Source organism: Melospiza georgiana, chromosome 6 (genome assembly GCF_028018845.1).
Source record: "Melospiza georgiana isolate bMelGeo1 chromosome 6, bMelGeo1.pri, whole genome shotgun sequence".
Lineage (NCBI taxonomy): Eukaryota > Metazoa > Chordata > Aves > Passeriformes > Passerellidae > Melospiza > Melospiza georgiana.
Window position 1 is genome coordinate 52,513,941 of NC_080435.1, and position 23,782 is coordinate 52,537,722.

General features: G+C 39.9%; 1 protein-coding gene across 5 annotated transcripts in view; it reads right to left on the reverse strand.

The window, feature by feature from the left end:
* The window catches only part of BEGAIN (brain enriched guanylate kinase associated), a 159,667-nt gene that overhangs the window by 63,901 nt on the left and 71,984 nt on the right, over positions 1-23,782 (reverse strand). For 3 of the 5 annotated variants that reach the window (XM_058027114.1, XM_058027113.1, XM_058027112.1), the window contains one exon: positions 10,318-10,407. The exons of the other annotated variants lie outside the window; for them this stretch is intronic. In XM_058027114.1, coding sequence (XP_057883097.1) covers positions 10,318-10,407 — 90 coding nt within the window. The remainder of the gene's footprint in view (positions 1-10,317; positions 10,408-23,782) is intronic. 5 annotated transcript variants of the gene reach the window in all.

Here is a 23,782-nt window from a genome sequence, read left to right on the forward strand (position 1 = left end):
GGATATATAATTACTTTTAGATAGGAATTAGTTCCTGATTTATGATGGGATTATTTAAGATACAATAGTAGATGCATAACAGTGAGCCCTTATTAAAATACAAGTTATTAGATGGAAAGGCAAGAATTTTAGAAGGAAAGAAATTCTGACACGAATATGCTGAGTGGCAAAAAACTTACAGTGACTTTTATGGAAGAAGAAAAAAGAGAGAAAATACCCCAGTTGAGAAAGTGTTAAACCATCTGCTTTAATACCCACCTTGAGTCAAGCAAGTTCTGGAAAGAGAGCTAACTTTAAGCAATGGCACAATGAAACTTACACTTGTGAATGGCACAACAGGGAAATTTTCCCAAATCTTAAAGTGTAACCATTGAATGGGTACTAATAGCTGTAACACTGAGAGCAGATTTCCCAGGATTCCCAAGATGGCTTTGATTTCTGCATGATTTGATACATTACCAGTTTGAGGTAAGCCCTGTTGTTTTCTCTTGATTTTGGTTCTATATGAACAAGTGTCTAAGAAGCAAAGGCAAAGCAATGAGTGAAACAGCAGAAAGAATTAGAGGATGTAATGTATCAAATCCTGCATCTCTAATAACAGGATGAGAGTTTCAATTTTTGTTTTGTACTAATCTAAGGTACTTAATGAGATTTTTCTTTGTTTTGCTGGGGGTTTTTTTCATATATCATGAAACAGATGTTCTTTCTTTGGAAACCTTCCCCTTACCATTATCTTCCAGTGTTATCACATAATGACACGCTTGGATTCTCATTCCTTATGCTGTGTTGTGTTTTTTGTTCTGGAAATCTGAGTTTTTCATAGGAGGGCTTAATTTTGTTCTGTATCATTGTAAATTTGATAGTGGTAGTTTAATCAGAGTTGAAAGGAGGGAAAAGATAAAAAGTCAAAACATGGAGTCACAAAGTCAATCATTTAGCATTTTCCCTTTTCTTCAATCCAACCAACCAACTCCATAAATTAGCTGCATTTTGTTTCTGCTTTTCTCATACCAGTTAATTAGAAAAGTTCATTGCACAATTTTTTAATGCTACTAAATCACTATATTTTGATTAATAATTTATGTCCATGGGGATGGTTGATCCCCATGGTTCTTTAGTTTTACATATATGTAAAACTAAGAAAATAATTAAATGGAAAAAAGTACAGCCAGGAGAAAGGACAGGACTTATTTGCAAACAAAAAGTATTCTGGTAGTGCTATGTCTTAGAAAACACAAATCCTGTATTCCATGGTCTTCCTGAAACTCTGACAGCTTTAAGGAGTATGGAACTACAGGGCAGGCTCAAAGGTCCGGTAGATTATTTCACCTTTAGCATAAGGGGTTGCCTATTTCTTTTAATGATCTCTAATATTCTGTATTCTGCTCCAATGACAATCAGTGGTCTGCAAATCATTACCCACTTTGCTTCATTAAAATATTTCTTTAATAACAAGGACAGTAAATACAATATTAACTATTTAGACTGGTGAAAGAAAACCCCTCAAGGGAAGCTATTTTCAAGGTTAATAAAAACAGGTCTTTAAACTTTCCAAAGTGTTGTTTTCGCTGATTAGCTCTGTTTATATTCATAAAAAGTATAAAATAGATAAAACGTATATTTGCACAGAAATTTATGCTCACAAACATTATCTCAGCCTGCAGCTGCTGGTCAGGGTTAATCTGTAGTGCTGGCTGGAGAAGCTCCAGGTGAACACATTCCCATTGGATTTCAGACAATCTGAGATGCCACATGATAAGGGCCTGTTCTGAGGAAGGTGTGCTGGCAAACAAGCAGGTTTGCATTGCACCTGTCTGATCTTCTGCCAGGTCCTCTGCCTGGCAGACGGGCTGATGACAAAGGAGTGCTGGCATGCAAAGCTGGGGCTGCTCAGCTGCCTGGAGGCCAGATGACTTCTGGAGCCTTCTCCCTTCAGTGGCCCACAAAGAGGGTGCTCCCTCAACCTTTACGCCCTAATAGTGATGTCTGTGGGTCTGCCCCACAGGTGGAGCATTGCAGCAACCCCACATCTCCACCTCATGGGCCAAACTGCTTCAGCAGCCCTGTCCATGTCTCCCTGCCTCTCCAGGGCTCTGGCTTTAGATGGTTCTGCAATGTTGTTTAAAACCAGAGCAAACCCTTTTTTCTGAACTGGAGAAAGTCTCTCTGAATGGACTGATTATATTCCTTCACACTGCACCTGAAGTGAGTGAAAAAAAAAATGGATTAATGGTTTTGGGAGGGAAATTAACAGTGAAAAGAACGTGAAACAAAGGCAAGATAGATGCCCATGCCATATATACTGAAAAACACCCATGTCAAATATTCTGATTTCTGGCTGGTGAAACAGTCATTTTAATGCAGCTGTGAAATCCTAAGTACAAGCATTTTGTGGGTAAAAAGCCTGTCTTGGGAGAAAGAATGTGTAAGGACGAACTAACCAGGACTGGGTTTTGGATCTCTGAGTTTTGAACATGGCTTTGACAAAGGCTACACCACTCAAGAGAGTCAAGGCAAGACTGAGCTTGCCTACTGCTGGTCAACTCTGGCTCCTGTTCTTAGTCAAGAGCAGGCACCACCAGGATGAAATTAATCTGACTTATTTTAGAAGCCTACTTTTAGATGAGCTGATGCAAATCTGGAAGTCTCCGTTTCTGTTCCTTACAAACGGAATCGAGTCAAGCGTCTCAGACGCAGACAATCACATCTCATCAGATAACTCCCCCTCTTCCTGACTCAGTTCTGTGTGTATGACATGAGGCAACAGTATTTCCTTTCTTGTTTGCTTAGATGGCGTGGGGGCCCACAAAAATGAACCACTAAATGCTTCTAAATTGTTTATCAGATCTGCTTCATGTCTGTGATGTGTCACATTCTAAAAAAAACCACACTTCATAGGATCAGGAGTTTGGAAGAACTGGGGAAAATTTAAATAATGTACTCTGAACAGAATTTCAAAAATATTGTTCAAAAATATTATTCAGAAATACTGGGTTACTACTCAATGGAGTTGGGCTGCATTGACAGCTTGATTTTGAAACTTCCCAGGAATTTTGGCTCGAGCAGCTCTTGATGACCCATGTCTGGCAGTCTGGATTACCCAGGATTTTTCACTCCAGCTCATCTTTGCTGGACATGACTCTGGAATGGGTCTGCATGTGGCCCAAAGTAGACATGCAGCAAGAAAGGCACCCAAACCCCAGCTTAGGAGGAATAGCTTTGAGATGACAGTTGTGACATTGAATCTGACCCCTCAACAACGTTTTTTCAAATTGTAGTTGTTGGGAAATGAAGTCAAAGCATTTTACAAGTGTTTTCTAGATTAATGAAAGGTTTTTAATGAAGCCGTAATTGGATGTCTATGTTAATCAAGTTTTGATTATGTGTTACATGCTCAGGGTCACTGTTTCAAAAGGTTAATGCCAAAACTATCTTTCTTGTCTGCAGTTTTGGTGTCTAAACTTGCTCTTGCCTTGTCTGATTAGGAGGGGGATGGGATCAAATTACAAAGTCAAGATCCAGAGTCTGAGAATCCAGCTACAGACTTGAAATTATAAATTTTATTGGGGAAAAAGATTAAATGCTGCAGACTCAGAGTCAAACTAGAAAATCCCAATTTTCTTGCCCTCTTTATTCAGAAGTTTTATTTGTACTTGAAGAAATTTGTTCATGCAAATGTGTATCCACGTTCTGCAATAGGCATTTTCCTGTAAATTCAGGCTCACATAGACTTTGTTCAGCTTGCCTATTTATTTAAAAAAAAATACCAAGATCTATCAGGATTTTTTCATTACAGCACATCCACCAAATTTCTCCATTACTTTTGAAGAAATTACTTATATTTGAAACTTTAGAGTATGAACAGTTTGCCTGTCAAATTGCAGGCAGATCTCTCTTTCCTGTAGATATATATACAAACATTTGAAAGATTTTGAGGGAGTTTTTTTGCAAGTATTAAATAATTTGAATTTTCTTTGCAGTACGTACTTTCAAAATAAACAACCTGAACTGGGTTTGGACTATGAGAAAGAAGGCCTGTACATATGTTTCAGAACAAATGTGTGGGTGATCCAAATCTGGAGCTCAGATAGTTTCCAAATGACTGATGGACACAGAAAACAAGTAACAGAGTCCTTTTCTTAGGTTCCAGGCATTCTGGCAGGATTTAAACCAGAGAAGAGGGACCCTTTATCAGAAAAATTAAAGGGAGTAATTTGGAAGGGAGGCGGGGAAAGGAAGAGATGTTCAGCAGTTGAAGTGCCAAGTGCTGTGAGATTGTTCCTTAGCATGAAAACCTATTTGAGGCACCTGTAGAGCTCATACAGCTACTTTAAAACAAATATATCACTGGATATTGGAAGGCAACTTTACTTTGGACATGAGTACCTCATTCTTTCATAATTCACACAAGTAAAAATTCAGACCTGATAAGATATATCACATGGTAAATGTGTCTCAACTGTACTGGTTTTATTCATAAGAGGTAAAAAAGAGTGATCTCTCTTCAAAATGAAACTGCATTATGCTTTGGTTATAATGACCTGACAGTCCTCCATTGCTGAAGGGTGACCTCAGTAACAAATATCAGAAGCCCACAGACACATCTATCCAACAAGAGCATCCAGTATGAACTGTAATATCAGGTGATTAAGATAAGAAAATTGAGTTATATGTTGACATGCAAAAAACCCTTAGAGGACCATCTGTCAGCACTGAGTTTTCTTAAGTGAATGCCATTATTGTCAGTGAAATGTGACAAGATTTTTAAAATGTACTCATAATAAAGGCATGCAAGTTTTCCTTTATTTAAAGGTGCTATCATAACCTAAGGCTCTGAATAGGTTGAATAGAAATACCAAAAGTAAAATTTCACCTTTCAGAAATAGACACTAAAGGTATTCTGATTATTTTAAATGAAGTTTTTTCAGCAGGCATTTTTGATTCCCCCAGTGTACTGAAAACTACCAAGGGCAAATGAAAATGAGCCATGACGATCCAGACCTGTGAGCAGGGAGTGTGTAAATGTGCAGGGCACTAAGCAAGGGTGCAGAGCAGCCCTGGAGAAGAAAGAATGTGGGTTTACAAACCAGGATGTGCACTGTCACTGCAAGGGCTGAGCAGTGACTGGAGGGCTGAGCCAGCTCTCTGAGGACTGATTTAATACCTCTGCTAACTTGATTTGGAGCTGGAATCTTCCAAACACGCTTCTGTCTCCTGTTAATGAGATGACCATTTTTGCTTATGAGACACTTCTGAGGTTGAATACCTGAGTATGTGAGAAATGAATGCAGAGCACAGCAAAACAGCAGGAGCCTTGTGCCCAAATTCAAAGGTGACTAAAGCAGAGGGAAAGAGTGGAAGCAGCAGAAGTTGTTACTATGATCTTTGCCTTCTTCCAAGTTGCCTCCTAGTGCCCCTGTTAGGCTCTCCTTGAAGTGGAAACTAATGGTTTTCAGCTCTGGGTGAAACTCTTAGTAACAGTGGCTTAAATGCAAACCTTTAGGCTCAGTAAGTGATCCTACAAAAGTTAATAAGTTTTGTCTGTTCAATTTGTTTCTCTGTATTGCTGGAAAATGAAGGGATGGAAAGCTGGAAAATATGGGTCCAAGAGAAGAAAACCAGCATGGGATTCCAGAAGGAATAAATGCTTTCTGGCTTGTTCTCTAGAGGTAGCAAGGACATGTTTATTTTCTTACTATAATGAAGGGCTCTGTTCGTGTTCATGCCCTGTTTCATATTCTCTGCATTATTCAAATGTTGCCTAGTGCTTGGAGAACATCTGAAATGAATCAGCTGGTTAAACTGGGAGAGAAGGAAGGAAACTTCTGGTGTGGCAAACTTCAGACAGCATTCGTGCAAGAGAGCAGAATCAGAATGACCCTGACCCTTCCTAGGGATTAAGGGATCTTCACTGCTTTCTGTCCAGACTCTGCTGATCCCATGAGTCTGGAAGAAGGTTCACCCCTGTAAGAGCTGCTATTTCCTGACTTCCCAGAGGCTGATAAGTTTGCACAAAATGTTTGGGCAGCAGAAATCGTGAGTTGCAGTGTAAAGTTGCAGGGTTCAAAAGGGTAAGAAAACCAGCAGCAAAGGCTGACTGCAACAAATATGATGTAACCCAGGCCAGTGAGGGGGGGGGTTGGCACAGACGGAAAGTTATTTGAAGTTGTTGAGCAGTTGTTGTCTGCTTTTTAATGTCTGTCAGAATCCTACCCGTCTGCATTGCATCTCACCAGGGAATCCAGACTACCAAGAGGTGATAAGAAAGGGGAAAAAAATAGTAAGGTATTGAAAAATTGAGGAAGCAAAATTAGAGGTAGACTTCAATTTGTGATTAGAAAGCTAAAGAGAGCTCTCCAGATGATTAAGCAGGCTGCCTTCAGTTGCAGTAGCTCTCCTTACAGCTTTGAGTGGCCAGCTTCTAGATTGCTTTGGTTTGTAGTCATGGATAAGCACTCCCTCTGGAAATTACTGAGAGCAGCCTGCCACATCAGCTCACAAGCTTATAAAGTTATATTTTAATTGTGTTATTAAACCTTTCTCACTTTTGTTTTTGTCTGTTTATTTCCCCGATTCATCTGGATCAAGCTGTGCTGGAACAGAAGTGTGGTTCCTCCTGAATTGTGCACTTTATGTGTAATAGGAATGTAATGAGAATGGGTGAAGCCCACTGGCCAGAAGCAATTTGAAATTGATCTTACTCTTTCTATTAAAGGACTGAGGTTGGAAGTGTGGTAGGGGAATACTGGAGAAATGTGCTTTAGCAGTAGGGATAGAATTTTGTTCCTATTTTATTTGGTATAAAACACCCAGACACAGGTTAACGGACAGAGGTTATAATCTCTGCTCTCATCTACACTGTTTCCTTCCTTCCCCAATCCTTTTCTCTTTCCTCTGATTTGAAATTCATCTTTGTCTTGCTCAAGGGACTCATTTGGCTTAACACTTTCATCAGAAAGGTTATGCTAAGCAGCTGAAAAAATCAAATATACTCTTCTGGCTCATGAACCAGTCAGACGGAATTACTACTGGGACTGGAGATGTTATGGCTTTTTTCCTTTATGAGCAGTGCATATTACATTATTTGAGCAAATTACTGAATTCTCCTCTTGACTATATCTGTTACAGTTGTGTTCTGATCCTCTTTTGTGACAGAAGTCATGCCAGACAGAAGCTCCTGCTGTGTCTCTATCTTGAATCCACAGGTGCTTGCCTTTAGAACAGTGCCCATCCTTGCCAGATATTACTGCTAAAGAGCCCAGGAGGAAATGCTGCCCCTGCAGACACCTGCAGAGGTGATGGGTGCAGCCAGCTCTGCTGCAGCCTCTGCTCCCTGGCACTTGTCTCCTCACACACAGTCACTCTGTGACATTGCCCAAGTGTCCTGCCAGAGAGGTGAGCCCTGGGCACTTTTCTGGAGACCTTTCTGGCAGTGCAATAGATCATTGGTTTTTTAACACAGGCAAGCAATTACATTAAATAAATTAGCAATTTGATTTAATAGATTGATTAGATAATACTCCTAAGCCAGGACACACCCAAATTCTCAGCTGTGCACATGTAATTCAGATCCTGAGGGAAACTATTACTACACATAGACTCATGTACAAAGTGTTGAACAATGAGAGCTACTGGCTCGTACCTGAATGAACTTATTTTGCCTGAATATTTCAAGATATTTTTAGTTTTCCTACAATAACAAATGATCCTCAGCTCTTTGATCAACTTGATATTAGCAAAAGAAAAGAAGGAAAGAAAGAGAAAGGAGTTGCCATCTGTCATCTGTGGCTAATTATTTCAAGCCCTACTTTGTTTTATACTGCAGCACACTATTTTGGGACTTGTTAACTGAGAAGTCTTCTACTCTGCAGGAGTATAAATGAGTTCACCTCTAGCAAGTTCCCCATGGCTCAGCATGTTGTGCCATCATTTCACACAACTTCCCTCCCAGCTGAATGTCATAATTTATTAGTTCAGTATTTTATCCTGCTCCCCTGGCTGCTCTGGCTTTTCAGCATAAGACTATGGTTTGTCACCTTTATTTTTTGTGGCTGTATGGGAAAGGAGAACAGAGAAAGTTGGAACAGGACTGCGTTCCTCCAAAGTCTTGTTACCAGCCCTGCACCTTGACACTGGCTCTTGGGTTGTTTTTGGAGTGAGCCAGCAAATGAAAGATCTCTCTGCCGATTTGGAGGGTCAAATTCAGCCAGCAGGTGTTCATGGAAAAGCTGCTCACACTCTTCCTGTGAAAAGCACTGCACAATGTGCTCCTTCAGAGGGGACCCAGGAGCCCTTTGATTCCACTCCCTGGCAGATATTGCACCTCAAGGACCTGTACAGAGTGAGGAAGCAGATTCACTACTCCAGATTTCCCAAAAATTCCTCTTGTGCCTTGAGATGTGGATTATATAAACACAGGCCATCATTTTTATGGTTTTTTTTTTGGCATGTTATAAGTGAACTATAGCATTCTGGGTCAATCAAAACTTAGGTTTTTATTAGAAATCTCTTGCTGATACTGTTACTGCTTTCTCATTAGTTTTTAAAGGTTAAGGTGCATCAGGCTGGATAAAATAGAACCTATCCTCATTTTGTAAATACTGACACTTGTCATACTCACTATTTTTCATTGTACCAAACAAATGTTTGGGATTTTTATTAGTTCCTTCAGTAAGGTGATATTTTTCAATATAACTAGAAAGCAAGTTTCCAGATATTGTTTTACAGTCTGGATATGTTGAAACACTGATATTAAGATCTGAGTTACTCTAGAGGAAAGAAACAAGCCAGCTTTCAGGAAATACAAAAATGTCCCTAAAAATTTAGATCCTTGTGAGCTTTTCAAAAAGCATGTAGGAAAATGAAAATTGTCTTTCAATGGCAATTAATTTTTATTTTTTAATGAAATGGGTAAATAGGTTGAGCTAAAAGTTTGGATTTGTGCATTTTAAGTTGTATTACACTTGAACATAAACTGTGATATTGTCCTCTACAAGAGTAAGCTTTTTTTATTTCATAAGTAAAACTATAAGTAAACTGTGGCTGTAGGAAAAAAATTATATTTTTAGTGAGGCCTATGGAAGGACAACTAAATATCATCCCAACACTCAGAAATTCCATGTAGACATCCATTTTAAAACAGAATGTAAGATTGAACTCAGTGATTACACCATGGATGTGTGAAGTTCTTCTGATTTTAAAAGACTTCCAAATATTCAACCAAGTTGGAATTAGGGTTGAACATTTTGTAAAGGAGTTTGATATGCCTGGATTTTGTTTCACTTCCCTGGTCATCTCTTGATTTTAGCAAGAACAAGCAGCAGAGCAAAGCTATTTTTGCATTAAGATCTTCTAAACCCAGGCAAGAGTAGAGTGTACCTGCAGAATCCCAGGGGAATGAAAAGCAGGAATTCAAACCACTTTTCCAAGATTGCTGGGGTTTTTTTACTACACAGAGTGTAGACTGTGTGAAAAAAAAATCAAAAAGAATCTCACTCATGTCTTTCTTACACTATCAGCACTCCTTAGATGAAATGTCTCACACATTATCATCTTATATTTAGAGAAAATCAATAGACTGCAGGAACCAATCTGAAGCTTACTCTGTCTTTATTTTTTTAACCTAATCACTTTTTTACTTTGAAATATATTACAGTATTTCATATGTCATTGAAAGGTATAGGACTAGTGAATGAATTTCTTCTACATACCTGCCACTTGAAATAAAGTCAAGCAAAAAGAATATACAGTGAATTCAGGAGAAAAGTAGAAAATAACTTAAGCAGAATACAGAAAACTGAGTCATTACTTATACTACATGCTGCATAGAAATGTAAACCAGAATCAGTCGTAACTCCCCCATCCTTTCAGTGTACTGTACCTATAGCATTGAAAAATTCTTAGTTCAGGAGATTCAAGATTAATGTAAACCTGATAAAGGAAAGAGAATATATATACATACCAGCAATTAAGAAAGGAGGGTGAACTGCCCAGATAACAGCGAAATGTAATGCACCTGCATTGTCAAACTACTCCATCAGAAAAAGAGATTCACTGGTAGCAGGCAGCTGTGGATTTTGCAGCTTCTTAAACAGTTTTCAGGTTTTTTGCATGTTAGTAACAATTATTACAGGCTTGGCTGAGGCAAGCATCTAGAGCACTATAACAAACAGGTCTGCTGTTATATCCCTAATCCAGAAAACACAGTGGAGCTGAACAATGAGAGAGCACAGACTAACATGAAGAAATGAAACATTTTTACGGACATCAGAAAGTTAGAAAGAAAGCATAACTCACAAAACATCACTTATTAGTTACCTGTCCCAGAGAGTAGGTGAAGATTTTGCGAGCCTGCCCTGGAGAATTCTAGGTTGCCATAGGCAGGTTGGCACCCAGGAATTTCGTACCCTGTAGCATGAATAGAGGATAAACCATGGCTAGGTATGGCTCATAAGACATAAGAGTGATAACCCAGCTAGATTTGCTTTGTATCAGAAGGCTATGGCATAATTTGGTACTAATTATTGTTCAGGATATCTTACTTTAAAGCAGTGTTAAAATTACAAAACAGAGTGATGCTACAGCACACATATTTAGTAACTTGGCTGAATTTTGTAGGGCAGAATAAGCATTTACAATTGACCTTTTGATGGCTCTAAATGGGTGCTACTCCATCTATTTCACTGCAGAAGCATTTGGTCTTAAGATTTGTGAATCAAGCCCTTATATTTTTGCATTCTGAAAACATCAGCTTAAACAAATTTGTGCTTCACTGAAAGAGGGTCATCAAAATTTCTTCTGAGCAGCATAGTGAGAACATTTTAAACAGTGTTAATTGAATCTGGGCTGAGGTTCAAGTCCTGTATACCAGGTTCTGTGCTCATCTACCAGCAGCAGAACAATAGCTGCAAAACATTTGCTGGGAAAGAAAAGCACAAAGAGAAGCAATCTGAAGTAGCAAGAGAAGCTATGAATAACACACAGCAAAAGCAGATCCTGAGCCCAGGAGAAGGACGAGGCAGGCAAATTAGCAATGAGAACTGTTGCCCAACATTAGCATCAAGCAATGCTGGTAAGATTCACAACAGTCTGTGCAGTCCTTAGTCAAGCAAATCCTCACTGAGGTCAAAGGTGGTTTTTCCTGAGTAAATTCTGAGTAAGGACTACAATACTTGGCCATGCAGAACACCTTATACAGTATTGCTTTATTCATTTTCAATATTAGAAATACAACATAACATTCCTTGGAGGACAAACTCAGTAAAAATCAGTTTTTCCTGACGCAACCATATCTATATTTATGAAGCAGAATCTTTGCATAAACTTTCCCTGTGGTCAGCTATCACTGCACATGCAGAAAATCCTACCCTCCAGTATTATCCATCAATTAGCATTGGTTACTGCAAAGTAGGGACCTTCTGGTTAACACATGTAAAGATGAACACACCTTTACATACATGACATATTTCAGGAGTGCTGCAGAGAGCAGCAGAGAATCTTAGTGTTCATGGGAAAGGATAACCCTGCTGAGGCTCTTGCCACTGCTCTAAGTCTGCTTTGGGCTTGGCTTCATGTCAAGGACTGCTGGCAGCAAGATGATGGTCTTTGAGACACCCTGAGGAAAAGCTGTAAGTGAATGCCAGCATGTTGCTTTAGTTACACCACTGAGCTGTACCTAAGGAAAAAAAAATTAAGTATCTTTTAACTTCTTCCATATTGGACTTGGATTTAGTATGTGAAGACACACAAGGAAGACAAAAAAAAAAAGGTTAGGTCTTAAGTATTAAGTGTTGTCCTCACATGAATTTACAGCAATATCAACTTTGAAATCAAACCAGAGGTGAGAATAAATCTTTGCAATATAACACCTCAGTACTGTTGGTTCTGCAGTGAACTGTCAGTATGACTTTGGATTATACATTTTTAACAGCTTTTTTAATGTTTTCAAACTGTAAATGTCATAATCAATAAGTGTGTACACATTTAATACACACAGTTCTGTAGCACTTAACTGTGCATTTTCATTCTCAGCTATGGATATTAGGAAAACAGTCAGTTGTAGAAAAACAGTTATGGAAATGGTCTTTACCTAGCTCTCCATTTTGTATTCACATACTTTTAGGTACAAAATTGTAAACTACTCCTAAAAATCACCTGAGCAATCTTAATAGTGAAAAAAAGAATTCCAATCAAACAAAACAGGAAGTTTAGCCACAGGTTTTTCCAGAATGAGCAGAGGTTTTCCAAGTCAGTACATTTTGCTTATTTCTCTGCACTCCACTAAGAAACCCTCTATAGGAGTGTTCTAGTGAAAAACAAAACTTGAAAATCCTGAGATGGCTTAAATGAAAACATTAGGCTCTTCAAGCCTGCAAAATTAATTAAATTTGGGCTCCTGATGCAAAGAAGCCATTTGAGCACTGAGAAATCTCTGCTGCCTTCATATCCATTACAAGTTTTCCTCCATGTGGTCTTAATCCAATATATCTCACACCTTTTCCTGATATATAGAAAATGGCTTTGCTATAGGTAACCTTGATAAAATTTTTTAAGGCAGTGAGATGTTTTAACAGAGATGGGAGTGGTGTAAATTCCACTTTAGCTGTTTGTTCAGTGTGTTTCCTGTCATCGTTTTTGTAGTAAGTCACATGTAATTGCTCCATAAATGAGCTAAGACAGAGAAAAGCTCTCTTCTCTAAATGTGGTGGATCTTTCAAAAGCTCCCCAAAGGGATTTAATAACATCCTGTCTCATATAATCAGTGTCAGTTGTAGTCAGTCTAATCCTATTCTCTTATGCAAGGTCAAAAAATAATTAGTAATGGTAAGATTTATTTGCCTGATATTAAACCACAAAAATTGATTTGTCAGCCTCTGCAGTTTACACAGGATATTGTTTTAGCATTGGCAAATAAGAAATCAGCAAAACAGACAAACATTTTTGTCTAAAGCAACTGCAAATTTTAGAGGAAACAAAATGGAAAAGCTCTCAGTTCTGTTACTGTAAGACTTCCTTTCTGAAACAACAGTTGTAAGAAATACTAAGGTATTGCAAATAAGAAACCAGCCTATTAAAAAAATATATTGCATAGTCACTCCAGACAATTAGTAGTTTACTACAGGAAAAATATCAGTCTCAAACAACCTGATGATAAAGTTTTTCAGATTATCAATTTTTAAAACTACTTTTAATTATGCCAAGGCATGATAAAGTAACTAATTTTTCTCTTCTTTCTCCAGAGCTTCATTTGTATTTCACTGATGTGATTGAGACTGACTCCAGTGTCAAGTGAGGCTGGAATTTGGACACACTGGTAATAGTCTGTGTTTCCTTGTCTTGTCCTAGAACATGCAATATGTTACTTTGAATATTGTCTGTGCCTCATCTGGCAATAATCTACTTACAGAAATACAAAGAATTTGAAAAATAAGAAAAAGACATGGATTTCTCAGTGAAGCATGGTCAACACTATCTAGAGAAGAGCAGCTAACAGTTTATGAGTTTTGGTGCCAGATGGTCATTGATCCACTGTGCCTGGAATAGACACATGCAGACTGCTGTGCCTATTTAAGAAATAATTTTCTTAAAAATTAGGAAAATAAATGCAATGCCTCTTATGCTTCCCTCTGCATATTCTATAGATGGTGAATAATTTTTCTTTTCAGTTCTCTCTGAAACTGCAGCTGAAGAGAGAATCTGTGCGAGAAGCCATTGCACAGATGCCAAGGTCAGGGCAGAAGGAGGGGCAGGAGGTGCCCCAGGAGCTGCAGCACGAGCAGGTTCAGGCCATGGTGGGAGAGTCGTGCCCCTACTGAGTCCCAGGGGACGGACTCCACACTGGAGCAGGGAGCATGAAGAGTCCTCCCTCTGGGGAGGAGGGAGTGGCACAGACAATAAATCAGTGATGAACTGACCACAGCCCCCATTCCCATCCTCCTGAGGCACGTGAGGGGAGGAGATAGATCAGAGTGAAGGAGGGAGAGGTGGTGGGAAGGAGTTTTAAGGCTTAGATTTTATTTTCTCATTATTCTACTCTGATTTTATTGGTGATAAACTGATTTCCCCAAGAGAGGTCTGTTTGGCTCATGATGGCGATTGATCTTTCAAAATATTTTCTCTCCCCTCCCTGTCCAGTTGAGAAGGGAAGTGACAGGGCAGCTTTGGTGGGCACCTGGGGTCATCCCACAACAGGATCTATTTTACAGTCCACATGTCTATTTTACACATTTCAAATGAAAATCTGAAAGATTTTTCTGAAATGTGTTTTTAGAAGTTGGAGAATTTTGTGGCTGCTCCACTTCTGAGTGGAAGACTTAGAGAGTAGATTCAAGCAGTCTTTAAGCAAAAGCCACCCCAAATCTTACACCTCTTAAAGGGAGAAGGGTTTTCTGTAAAGCAGCAAAGAAAGGTCTAAATTTTGGCTTAAAGTCAGTGATTTTTAAGACATGAAGGGGATTTGAAAGTCACCCCTAAACTGGGTTCTGCTATTATGATTGCTGTTCTTGCCCAATTTAGCCCTATTTTACCCCGCTACGAACAACTTAAGTGCAGGAACTGCTATTTTTGCTTCTATTAACACCATGAAGCTATTTTAAGGGCATGCTTTTATAAATACTAATAACCTGAGATGAAACATTGAGAGAGCAAGCTGGGAGAACCACAGGGACACCTCAGAACATACTGTCACGACTCTACCTCTACATCCCGTCCTCATCGAGAGGGCACGTGGCTCTGATGCTGATTTAGCATCACAGGCTTGCAAGATGCTGTCAGCTGTGCTTTCCTTCTACCTACTTTCCTCCCAGTCATGCCAGAGTAGGTAACTGGCTGTCATCTCCACAGAACAAGGGGTGAAGCTAATAAAGATGTCAAACAATCCATTTTCTGTGAGGGGGTGGTGGTTCTATTCCTGGAGTTACCAGAACTATCCATGACCACAGCATTAAATAGTGTAAAACTGCTGCAGGGACTGAATAATGTTCAGTTAATGAATATTTTCAGTATAACTCCCTGGCTGACAAGCAGGGTCCTATGGAAGCATGCATCCCACCAGCTGGGGTGTTTTGCAGGGACTGGACCAACAGCTCTGCAGTGCAGACACAGATGCCAACAGAGCACATGAGAATGTAAGGAGGCTGGGAATGTCCATGAAGCAGAAAAGGGAGGAAGATGAGGACACCTGTAAGCAGGGAAGTTAATACCCATTTTATGACAGTATAGCAACACAGAGATGCTGTTCTTCCAGCTCAATTTGACACATTTTAGGAGAGGGCGTTTCTCTGAAAAAGGCCTGCTGGCTTCCATACCTAGCAGTAACTTTCTGATGAGGCAAAAGCCCCCACTTTTTTTCACTCATCCTAATTCTTGTCTCTTTTTTTGCCTCACTCTTAAAGGCTCCCGCCATGGCTTCTCTTCATCTGCAGCTTTGTCCATCAGTTCAATCCCCAAATTAGATGTTTCCTGTATGGCCACTGGCTCTTCTTGGTACATCATCACCTGCTACTGCTGGGACAAGACCACTTCCATGTGCCCTCCTGGGAAGCCAGACACTAAAAAACCTTCACCTGCCATAAAGGGTTAGGGAGGCAGCCTTAGTCATGAAACTCTAGGATCAAGAACACCTGACTGAGATTGAACCTATGAGAGAACTAGTTTAGAAATGAATGCTTTTGGAGTGCACAACTTCGAAAGTTTATAAAAATCATAGAAGTACAGAATGGTTTTGGTTGAAAGGGACCTTAAAGATCACCTAGTTTCAACTCCCCTGCCATGGTCTGGGGGACCTTGCACTAGACAAGGTTGCTCAAGGGCCCGTCCTACCTGGCCTTGAGCAATTCCAGGGATGAGGCATCCATAACTTCTTTGGACAACCTGAGCCTCACCACCATCACAGCAAAGAATTGACTCCTAGTATTTGATCTAAAATTGTTTTTCCAGTTTAAACCATTCTTCCTTGTCCTATCTCAATGCCCTTCTCAAATGTTCCTCTCCAGCTCTCCTTTAAGCCCCCATTAGGGACTGGAAGTCCTGCAGGGCCTTCTCAATCCATTCTCTGCCCAGCCTGTATTTGTGCTGGGGATTGCCCTCACCCACATGCAGGACCTTGTTCTTGGCCTTACTGGACTTCATGAGGTTTGGGGCCAGCCCTGGGGCCAGTCCACGTCCCTCTGGATTGCATCCCTTCCCTCAGGAGTGCCACCTCCACCACACACCTTGGTGCTGTCAGCAAACTGGCTGAGGGTGTGCTGAATCCCACCATCCTTGCTGATGGCAAAATGTGAAACTGTCTTCTTTATCCCTCACAGAGGTATTTCAGCTGGCCTCATGTTAAAGCCAAACTGCTGGCTGCAGGCTCTGGAATTCTTTGGTGCTGCTTTTCAGGTGATCTCCTACTGACATGTGATCCCCCTTCAGGCTCTGTTAATGGCACTGACATCAAACTGGTGGGACTGGGATGGATTGAGATTCCCCTTTCCACCAACTTGGCAATTAGCCTATGCTAATTATAACACAAATTCCTGACGCTCTGGAAAGCTCCTTGGAATATTTTAGCTGCAAAGTAGGCTGGTTGAGGTCTTCTTAATGAAAAAAGTAATTGGCTATTTTCTTTTTTTTGCTATGAGTTAACCCACCTTTTTTTCCCTAGCTATATCTTCTGAAATAGCTGAGGCATTTTAACATAGAAATGTGGCTTACAACATTCCCATTGATACAGTCAGAATTTAGCAAATCATTAGGAAATCTGTCAGTGAAACATTTTGGGTGGCCTCAGTGATCAGTGATGCTGCTGGGTCATCACATCTCCCTTACCTACTTATTTCTCCACTTAAATTTGACAAACCATGTGGGTGGCCTTTTGTGAAGTAAATGTGTATGAATATGCATACACATATGTGTATGTATATGTATGTACATGCTTTAAATCTACCATTTTCAGGAAACAGATGAGGAAAATAGTGCATAAAGGCTTTGAACAGCCATGCTTGGGCTATAAATACGTGAATGAATAATTATTACTCTATTAGGCGGGTTGACAGAGCTGCTGTGGTAGAATTGGAACTATTTGCAATGTTTGATTTTGTTTGTTGATGCCTTCAAATAATTGTGTTGCCAAAACACAAATTATATTTCATTCAGACCCAAGGCAGACAGTTCAATAGAGGTGTAGGAACAAAATATAGGGATTTATGACTAATGAAAAAATGAACTTTCTGTTCTCAAAATGCTAAGATGACTTATTCTCTGTGTGATAACATAAGCTAATCAGTTTTCCATAAATTTCTAATTAACAACAGGCTCTTAAAAGGATCTGTGGAAACAGCTCACATTTTTCCAAACTTTTGCTTTATTTCATTAATGAGGTGCTCTAATTTGTATGTTAATATCCAATATTGGCTTTAATGTAGTGGGTTATTGCAACAAAATCCAAGATTGTGAAGCTTTGTCTGCTTGGTGACCACTTTTCTTGGTATCACTGTGGCATTATATTGTGGCTATATGACTTCACATTTTGTCAGTCTTTAAATGCATGAAATATACTAATGGATCTGGCTGAGTACATAGCTGGCTGAGTACAATGTTACTGATTATTAGATTTGCAGGAGAAAAAAGAAACAGGTGCAGAAACACTCCCTCCTGCAACTGCAGAAAAATATGATAGGAATTAGTCATTCAGTATCTGCATGGAAATAATCATAAATTGTTAATAATATTTCATTTTGAGTCTCCTTGAGATGCTGATCATCTGCATATTGTGAAAAACATCAGCTGTACTGACCTACAAGTTATAAACCATTGCTCAAAATAAAAAGTCAATCTTTTAAGGGTTAGAGATCATCCTTGCAATACAATTCAATGACAGCTGATAGCTTGTATACTGCTTAAATGATTTTTGTTATTTCCAGTGGGAGGCAATAGCCATAAATGCATTGTATAGGTGCCAAAATATACCTGTTGTCTGTGGGCATTTCCCCTTGGAAGTCTGCTGCTGGTGTGTTTTATGTGTCTCCAGAAGGGTCAGTAGCAGCAGTGCCTCTCCAATGCTGTCAGTGATAATACACAACACCTTCTCTGAGATATTTATTTTTATGATGAGTTTTTGCATAATGGCAGGAAACAGTTCTTATGAGGAATGGTTTTCTGCATGCAGGAAAACAAATATCAAATTGACCTAAGGGCTGTTCTTTCCTCCATTTACATTGGGTCCTTTTCTTCAACCAGCTGAATAAGAGTTGTTTCTAATGTAATTAGGCCATCACAAATAATTTCCTCCCTACCTTTTCTCTATCAGAAATGCTTTGTTCCAGTGTCCCAGCAGCAGATCCATTTTTTTTACCTTTTTTTTTGCCTTACTTCAGGCAATCTTTACAACACTGCAGCTGCCCTCTCTGAGTGCACTTAAAGCTTTGTTCCAATGTGGAGAACATTATGGGGTAGCTGTCAGTAAGTACCAGGTTGAGAAGATTTCTGTGCCTATGTGTGACTTTTTATCAATGTAAAGGAGTTGGATTTGAAAAGATATTTTGGTTTCTTAGTAGGGAATATTAAGATGCTTAAGGTATCAGCTGCATAAATTAGTAATATATTAAAAGCTACCTTCTAAATCCTCTATTGCCAGTGTAATTTTCCTTTTCCCCCAATTTTCAACAGTCTTCCTTGGAGCCTCTAAGTTTGGGAGCTTTAGATAATCACTGACTCATTTTGTCATCTAGGAATGCACTATGTAAGAGGTCTTTTCTAAATATATGGATGTATTTACTGCCTACATCAACTGTGCTTGTATTTATATTTCATACCTTTTCCAAAGTCTGCTGTGATGATTTAAAGTAGGGGGATGTGAATGTGTGAATAAAATCATACTGAATATAGAGTAGGATTATCTTTACTGAGAATAGAAGGTCTTTTGTGCAAAGACTCGTCTGTGCTTTCAGAGTTCCAGCAATCCATGCCTGGTGCCTCCAGAGAATCTAATAATTACAAGACATCCCTTTCAAACCACACACATTTAACATGGTAAGTAGAGTGAGGCTGGCACTTAGGACTCGAACACACCATACCATAAAGAGGTATCCTAAATGATATCTGGTGGCTCAGGAACTTTCATTTAGTCACTGAATGCATTGCTAAAATGGCTTTTAGGCTAAATGTCTGTTTACTGAGCAGGTTGAGTAAACAGTGCTGTGAGGCGTTTCAGCAAGAGAAGGAACTATGGCATGCTGGGGAGAGGGCAGTGATGGTTTTGGGAACATTATGCAGAATTTCAGTCTCCCTTTTTCAAGAGAGACATTCAGTCTGGAAGAGATGCACAGAAAAGGGTTTTTCTGAGACCTGAGGCATCTTAGAAAACAAACTCAAAATAAAGTTTGTCTAGATCAGTCTAAAAAAAGAAAAACTGAGTGGGGATATTGTAAATGTAACAGGGAAGGGCAAAAATTATTTTCTCTAAAGAAAAGTGAAGGCTTAAGAAGAAATTGATCATGATTACATTTTCTACTGGAATTTTGAAGATTTCTAATGATAGAACATGATTCTGAAACAGCCTTTCAATAAGAGTAGCAGATAGAGAACTTAGAAGATGGAGTATATGGTTGCCTGTAAATGCATATTACTCTCCCCAAATGTCCAGGTTGCTAAATGTCCTTTTTCCTAATCTGATTTTTCACAAAAAGGCTATTGTTAAAAGATTTTTTCTAACAATGGATCTCAGCCCCTTAAGATGTCATTCCCTGCAGTAATTGGTCCTTGTGGGAGAACAGAACAGGGCACCATAGCAGTACTGCCAATGGCTGGAGTCAGAAATGGAAGAAATGTCATTGGAAAAAACAGTCCTACCTTTCAGAACCTGATACAGCTAATGAATTTGTCATTTGATCTGTGCTAGCAATGCATTTATCAGTTCAACACTTTTATGTGTTTACAATACAAATGGTCTGCTACAGAGCAGTTGAATTTACAATTGAGAATACTATGATTACAGAGATAATATCTAGAGAAACATTCCCAGGAGATGCTTCTAGGCAGCTTAAAATCAATAGACATGATGAGTATTTTACATCTCTTCAGACTTTGCTTCTGATTTGACTATTACAACCCTTATCTTTTACCCCTGAAGAGCATGGGTGCTTTCACTGAGGATAGATTTCTGTGTTCTTTTTGCTGAGAAAATTAAGCAGTGAGTGATCTGCTTCAGAAATCTGCTCACTGGAGAATTGGTAAATATGCATGAAAACAACTGCCCTGGAGTATAATCTGAGCTATTTTTATGTTACAGTTTGGTAGGTTAGGAGAAGGAATTAATTAAAACAAGAGAGATTAGACTTCAGAACTTGTTTTTCTGACTCTTCAGAAACCCAGCTGAGGCCTCCTCTTCTGCTTGCCACCACAGATTTAGATTATTTTTGCTAAATTCTGATTTTATTGAAGAATTTATCCAACAGTGACTGTATCTCTGGTAAAATAATTCAGTGAAATTGCCTGGGCTATCTGGCATGAAGTTCATCCCTTGTATATCCATGCAGGTTGCTGCTGTCCATCTTGCACTCTGTGGGGCTATTTGAATTGATTCTTTCTAGTTTTATGTGCCTTCCATTATACAGAGCAGATTTTCTGTTGTCTTAGGGTACACTACATTCATTTTGCAGGCGCTTCTCTATGCCAGGCACTGTTCTATTGGACCCTTGGGTATGTCAAATAAACAATACAGCTCCCAATATAGAGACAATCAGCTCACTTTTCTGTTGCTTGACTTGCTCCCTTACCCTTTTCCTTCTTCTCCATTTAAAGTATGAGTTTATTTAGGGAGAGGGAATCTCTTAGGATCATGGGACAACAACATGCAGTATGATGAATCCATATCTCAGGATGGGACCTCGAGTGTAAAGAGGAAAAACTGAGAGGAAAATTCTGATGGGTGTCACTTGAATGGAGGATCTTTTGAGAAAGCAAGAAAAAGACTAAAAAAGCGTCCAAGGGATGGCAGCCTTAAGGTGTGTTGAAACCATCCCAATACTGTCAGATCTGTTCAGTGTTATATTGCAAAATAGCTAATGGGAAGATTTCAAAATTACTTCATTGTCCTGCATACCAACTTAAACCAGACAAATATCAATGAAACTCTTAATCCAGAATAACGCAGGAAACAGAGCTGACCCAGAGGAAGAGAAAATGCAGAATTTCACTATCCTGTGGATGAGTGCTGTTGAGGGAGATGGCAGGGCTGTGGAGAAGCAGGCATGGTGCTCCTGCTTGTGCCAGGACAAGGGGCCATGACCACTGCTGCTTGCAAGAGGGATGAGCAGGAGTTTCCAGTCTGCTCAGAGCACCCCTTCCTTGGGCAGAAGCAGGGGCAGGTTTCTGGCAGAGGCAAAGCAGAGAGCTGCCCCAGAAACTGCAGACTTTTTCTATGCCTAAAGCTGCCTCTGCAAATCCCATTCCATTTATTCCAGGGCTCAAAACAAGAGCTGTACAGGCTCAAGGGAAAAAAGTGCTGCAAAACAAAATTGCCAGGAGTGAGCAATCAGAGCACAGTTAAATCTATTATAAATGAAATAAGTTATTTCCTTAAAAAAAAAAAAAAAGCTGTTGGGGAAGGTGTCTTATTCAGCAATTAAAAGATGTATATGCTCAGGTGAGTCTTATTACTGCTTGGCTAACTCCTGTCATGTGCTTCTTCAAACTTTCTCTTGCCAGAACGGGCTGTGTGGCAGAAAACAGACTCAGTTTTCATCCAGATGTACATCAGTGAGTCAGGGGCATGAGACTGCTTTCTTCAGTGTAGACAATGTCTGACTAGGATAACAGCTAACTGATGGATGCTGTTAAAATTAGAGAAACAGAAATGCAGAACATGTAATGGTGAGAATCTGATCACATGGAACAGAGCTCCCAAAGGGAGGTCATCGAGCACTAAAGGTGGGACAGGCTCAGAAGCAATACCTGGCTGAAGTGCAGGCCCTGTTTTCAAGCCATGGGTACAGAAGAATCATTCTATCTAACCAGTCTCACAGATACACAGAATTTGGGGTTCTGGAGTGTGCCCTGGGAGGTTGTGCAGACACTGATCTGCCTGAGGACAAGTGGCCAGGCTCCCCAGCATTACTGGGATTTCTCTGCAAGGCAGGAGGTTCAGATCCTTGGTGGAGCCTGACCCATTCATGGTGCTTCAAATCCCCTACCCTAAAGGGATGGGAAGGACAGAGTTAGCACAGAGCTCAGCAGCTGTGATGTCTAATTTAAAAAACCCAGTAGTAGTGTTGTATATCTCACACTTTCAGTGTTTTGAGCATGGAGCACTGTTTTATTTCAAATTGAAGACCTTAGTCTTGTTTCTACTTTTTCTCAGGATATGCCCTTACCAGGTGGCAATCAGCACAGATTTTCATGCCTTCCACTTGGGACTGGGCACTGGATAACCAGGAATACAAAGTCATGAATCCAGCAAGAAAGGAAGCAAAAAAATAAACCAAACTAAAAATCACTTTTATATCTCTCCTTTTCCTTTATACTGTATTTCTCTCTTCAGCTGTTTAAGAACTCTGGGTTCCTTTTTTAGAAAATTCTCTCTGGACCCAGGGATCAGTTCTAGAAGCAGTGCCATGCCTGTATTTTGTGCCCAGAATACAATTTGGCTCAGGCAGCAGGAAGAGCAAGCATGTGTACTTTAGGTGCAGTACACTAATGCTGGCTAGGCTGTGCAAACAATTTAAATTTTAACACATTCCTTTGGACTTGGATGCCAAGTGCAACTGGTTGTTAATTGGCCTGAGGTTTGCAGCAGTGTTAGCTTGTTGTGGTACAAACATGGGAAGCAGAAGGTCTGGTCTGGGAGCTGGTCCCCTCAAACAAGAACACACAACATGGACAGGAAGCCAGAAAAACAGAATTTCCAGTCTGGTAGTGGGGCCAAGACACAGAAATCTGGTTCCTGCTTGTGCAAGCCTTAGTGGTCAGCAGCAATTAGAGTGAAATTACCAGCTCAAAGGGTAACATTCCAACACCTCCCTGAAGGATTCTGAAACTCTGGGCCAGTCCTCAAGGGCTTGGAAGATGACCATGTGGCCCATTCAGCCAAATCTTTCAGGGCTGCAGATGTCAAGTGAGCCTGTAAATAGCAGACTGTACTTGCTTTACTCTCATGTAATTTTAGAGTCTCTAACTCTCCCCTGGTCCCTGCTAAAAGGTATCATTATCTCCTTTGCCAGAAATGTGCTACTGCTTAGTGGCTGAGTAATGGGGGTTGTCTCTGCAAAATAACAGCTTTAGGATCCTGCCAGCTCCACACCAGAGCTGCATCCTCTTGGCTTCCACAAGTGTAGAAGTTATTGCATTAAAGCAGGGTAGATTAAAGGATTGTCTCTTGCTTGACTTTTGAGTTGGGGGAAGCATCAAGCCTGATAAACAGACACCACAGCCGAGCTAATGCAAATGCCAGGAGTTGGGTAGCACTGATGATGAGGCAAGCATCCTCCCCAACCCCCATCTGCTGGGTGGCATTTGCAGAAGCTGGTGACTGCTTAATAATGTTATAGTCTGCAAGGGACCTCTGGGAATGTGAGATGAGAGAGGAAGTGTTTGTGGGAGAAAGAAGCACTGAATAAAGATAGCTCATGTGAGAAAACAGTGAGTCCTCAATTATCAAGATAGTTTATTCGGAACAGTTTGTGTTTTCTTTTTGATCTGACATGCTCTCCTTGCTTTATAGAAAGAGAATTTTGGGAGCTGAGAGGCCACCTCCCCTCAGCTTCACTGGTCTTGCTTGTGCATTGCTCATTGCTAACATCCCTTT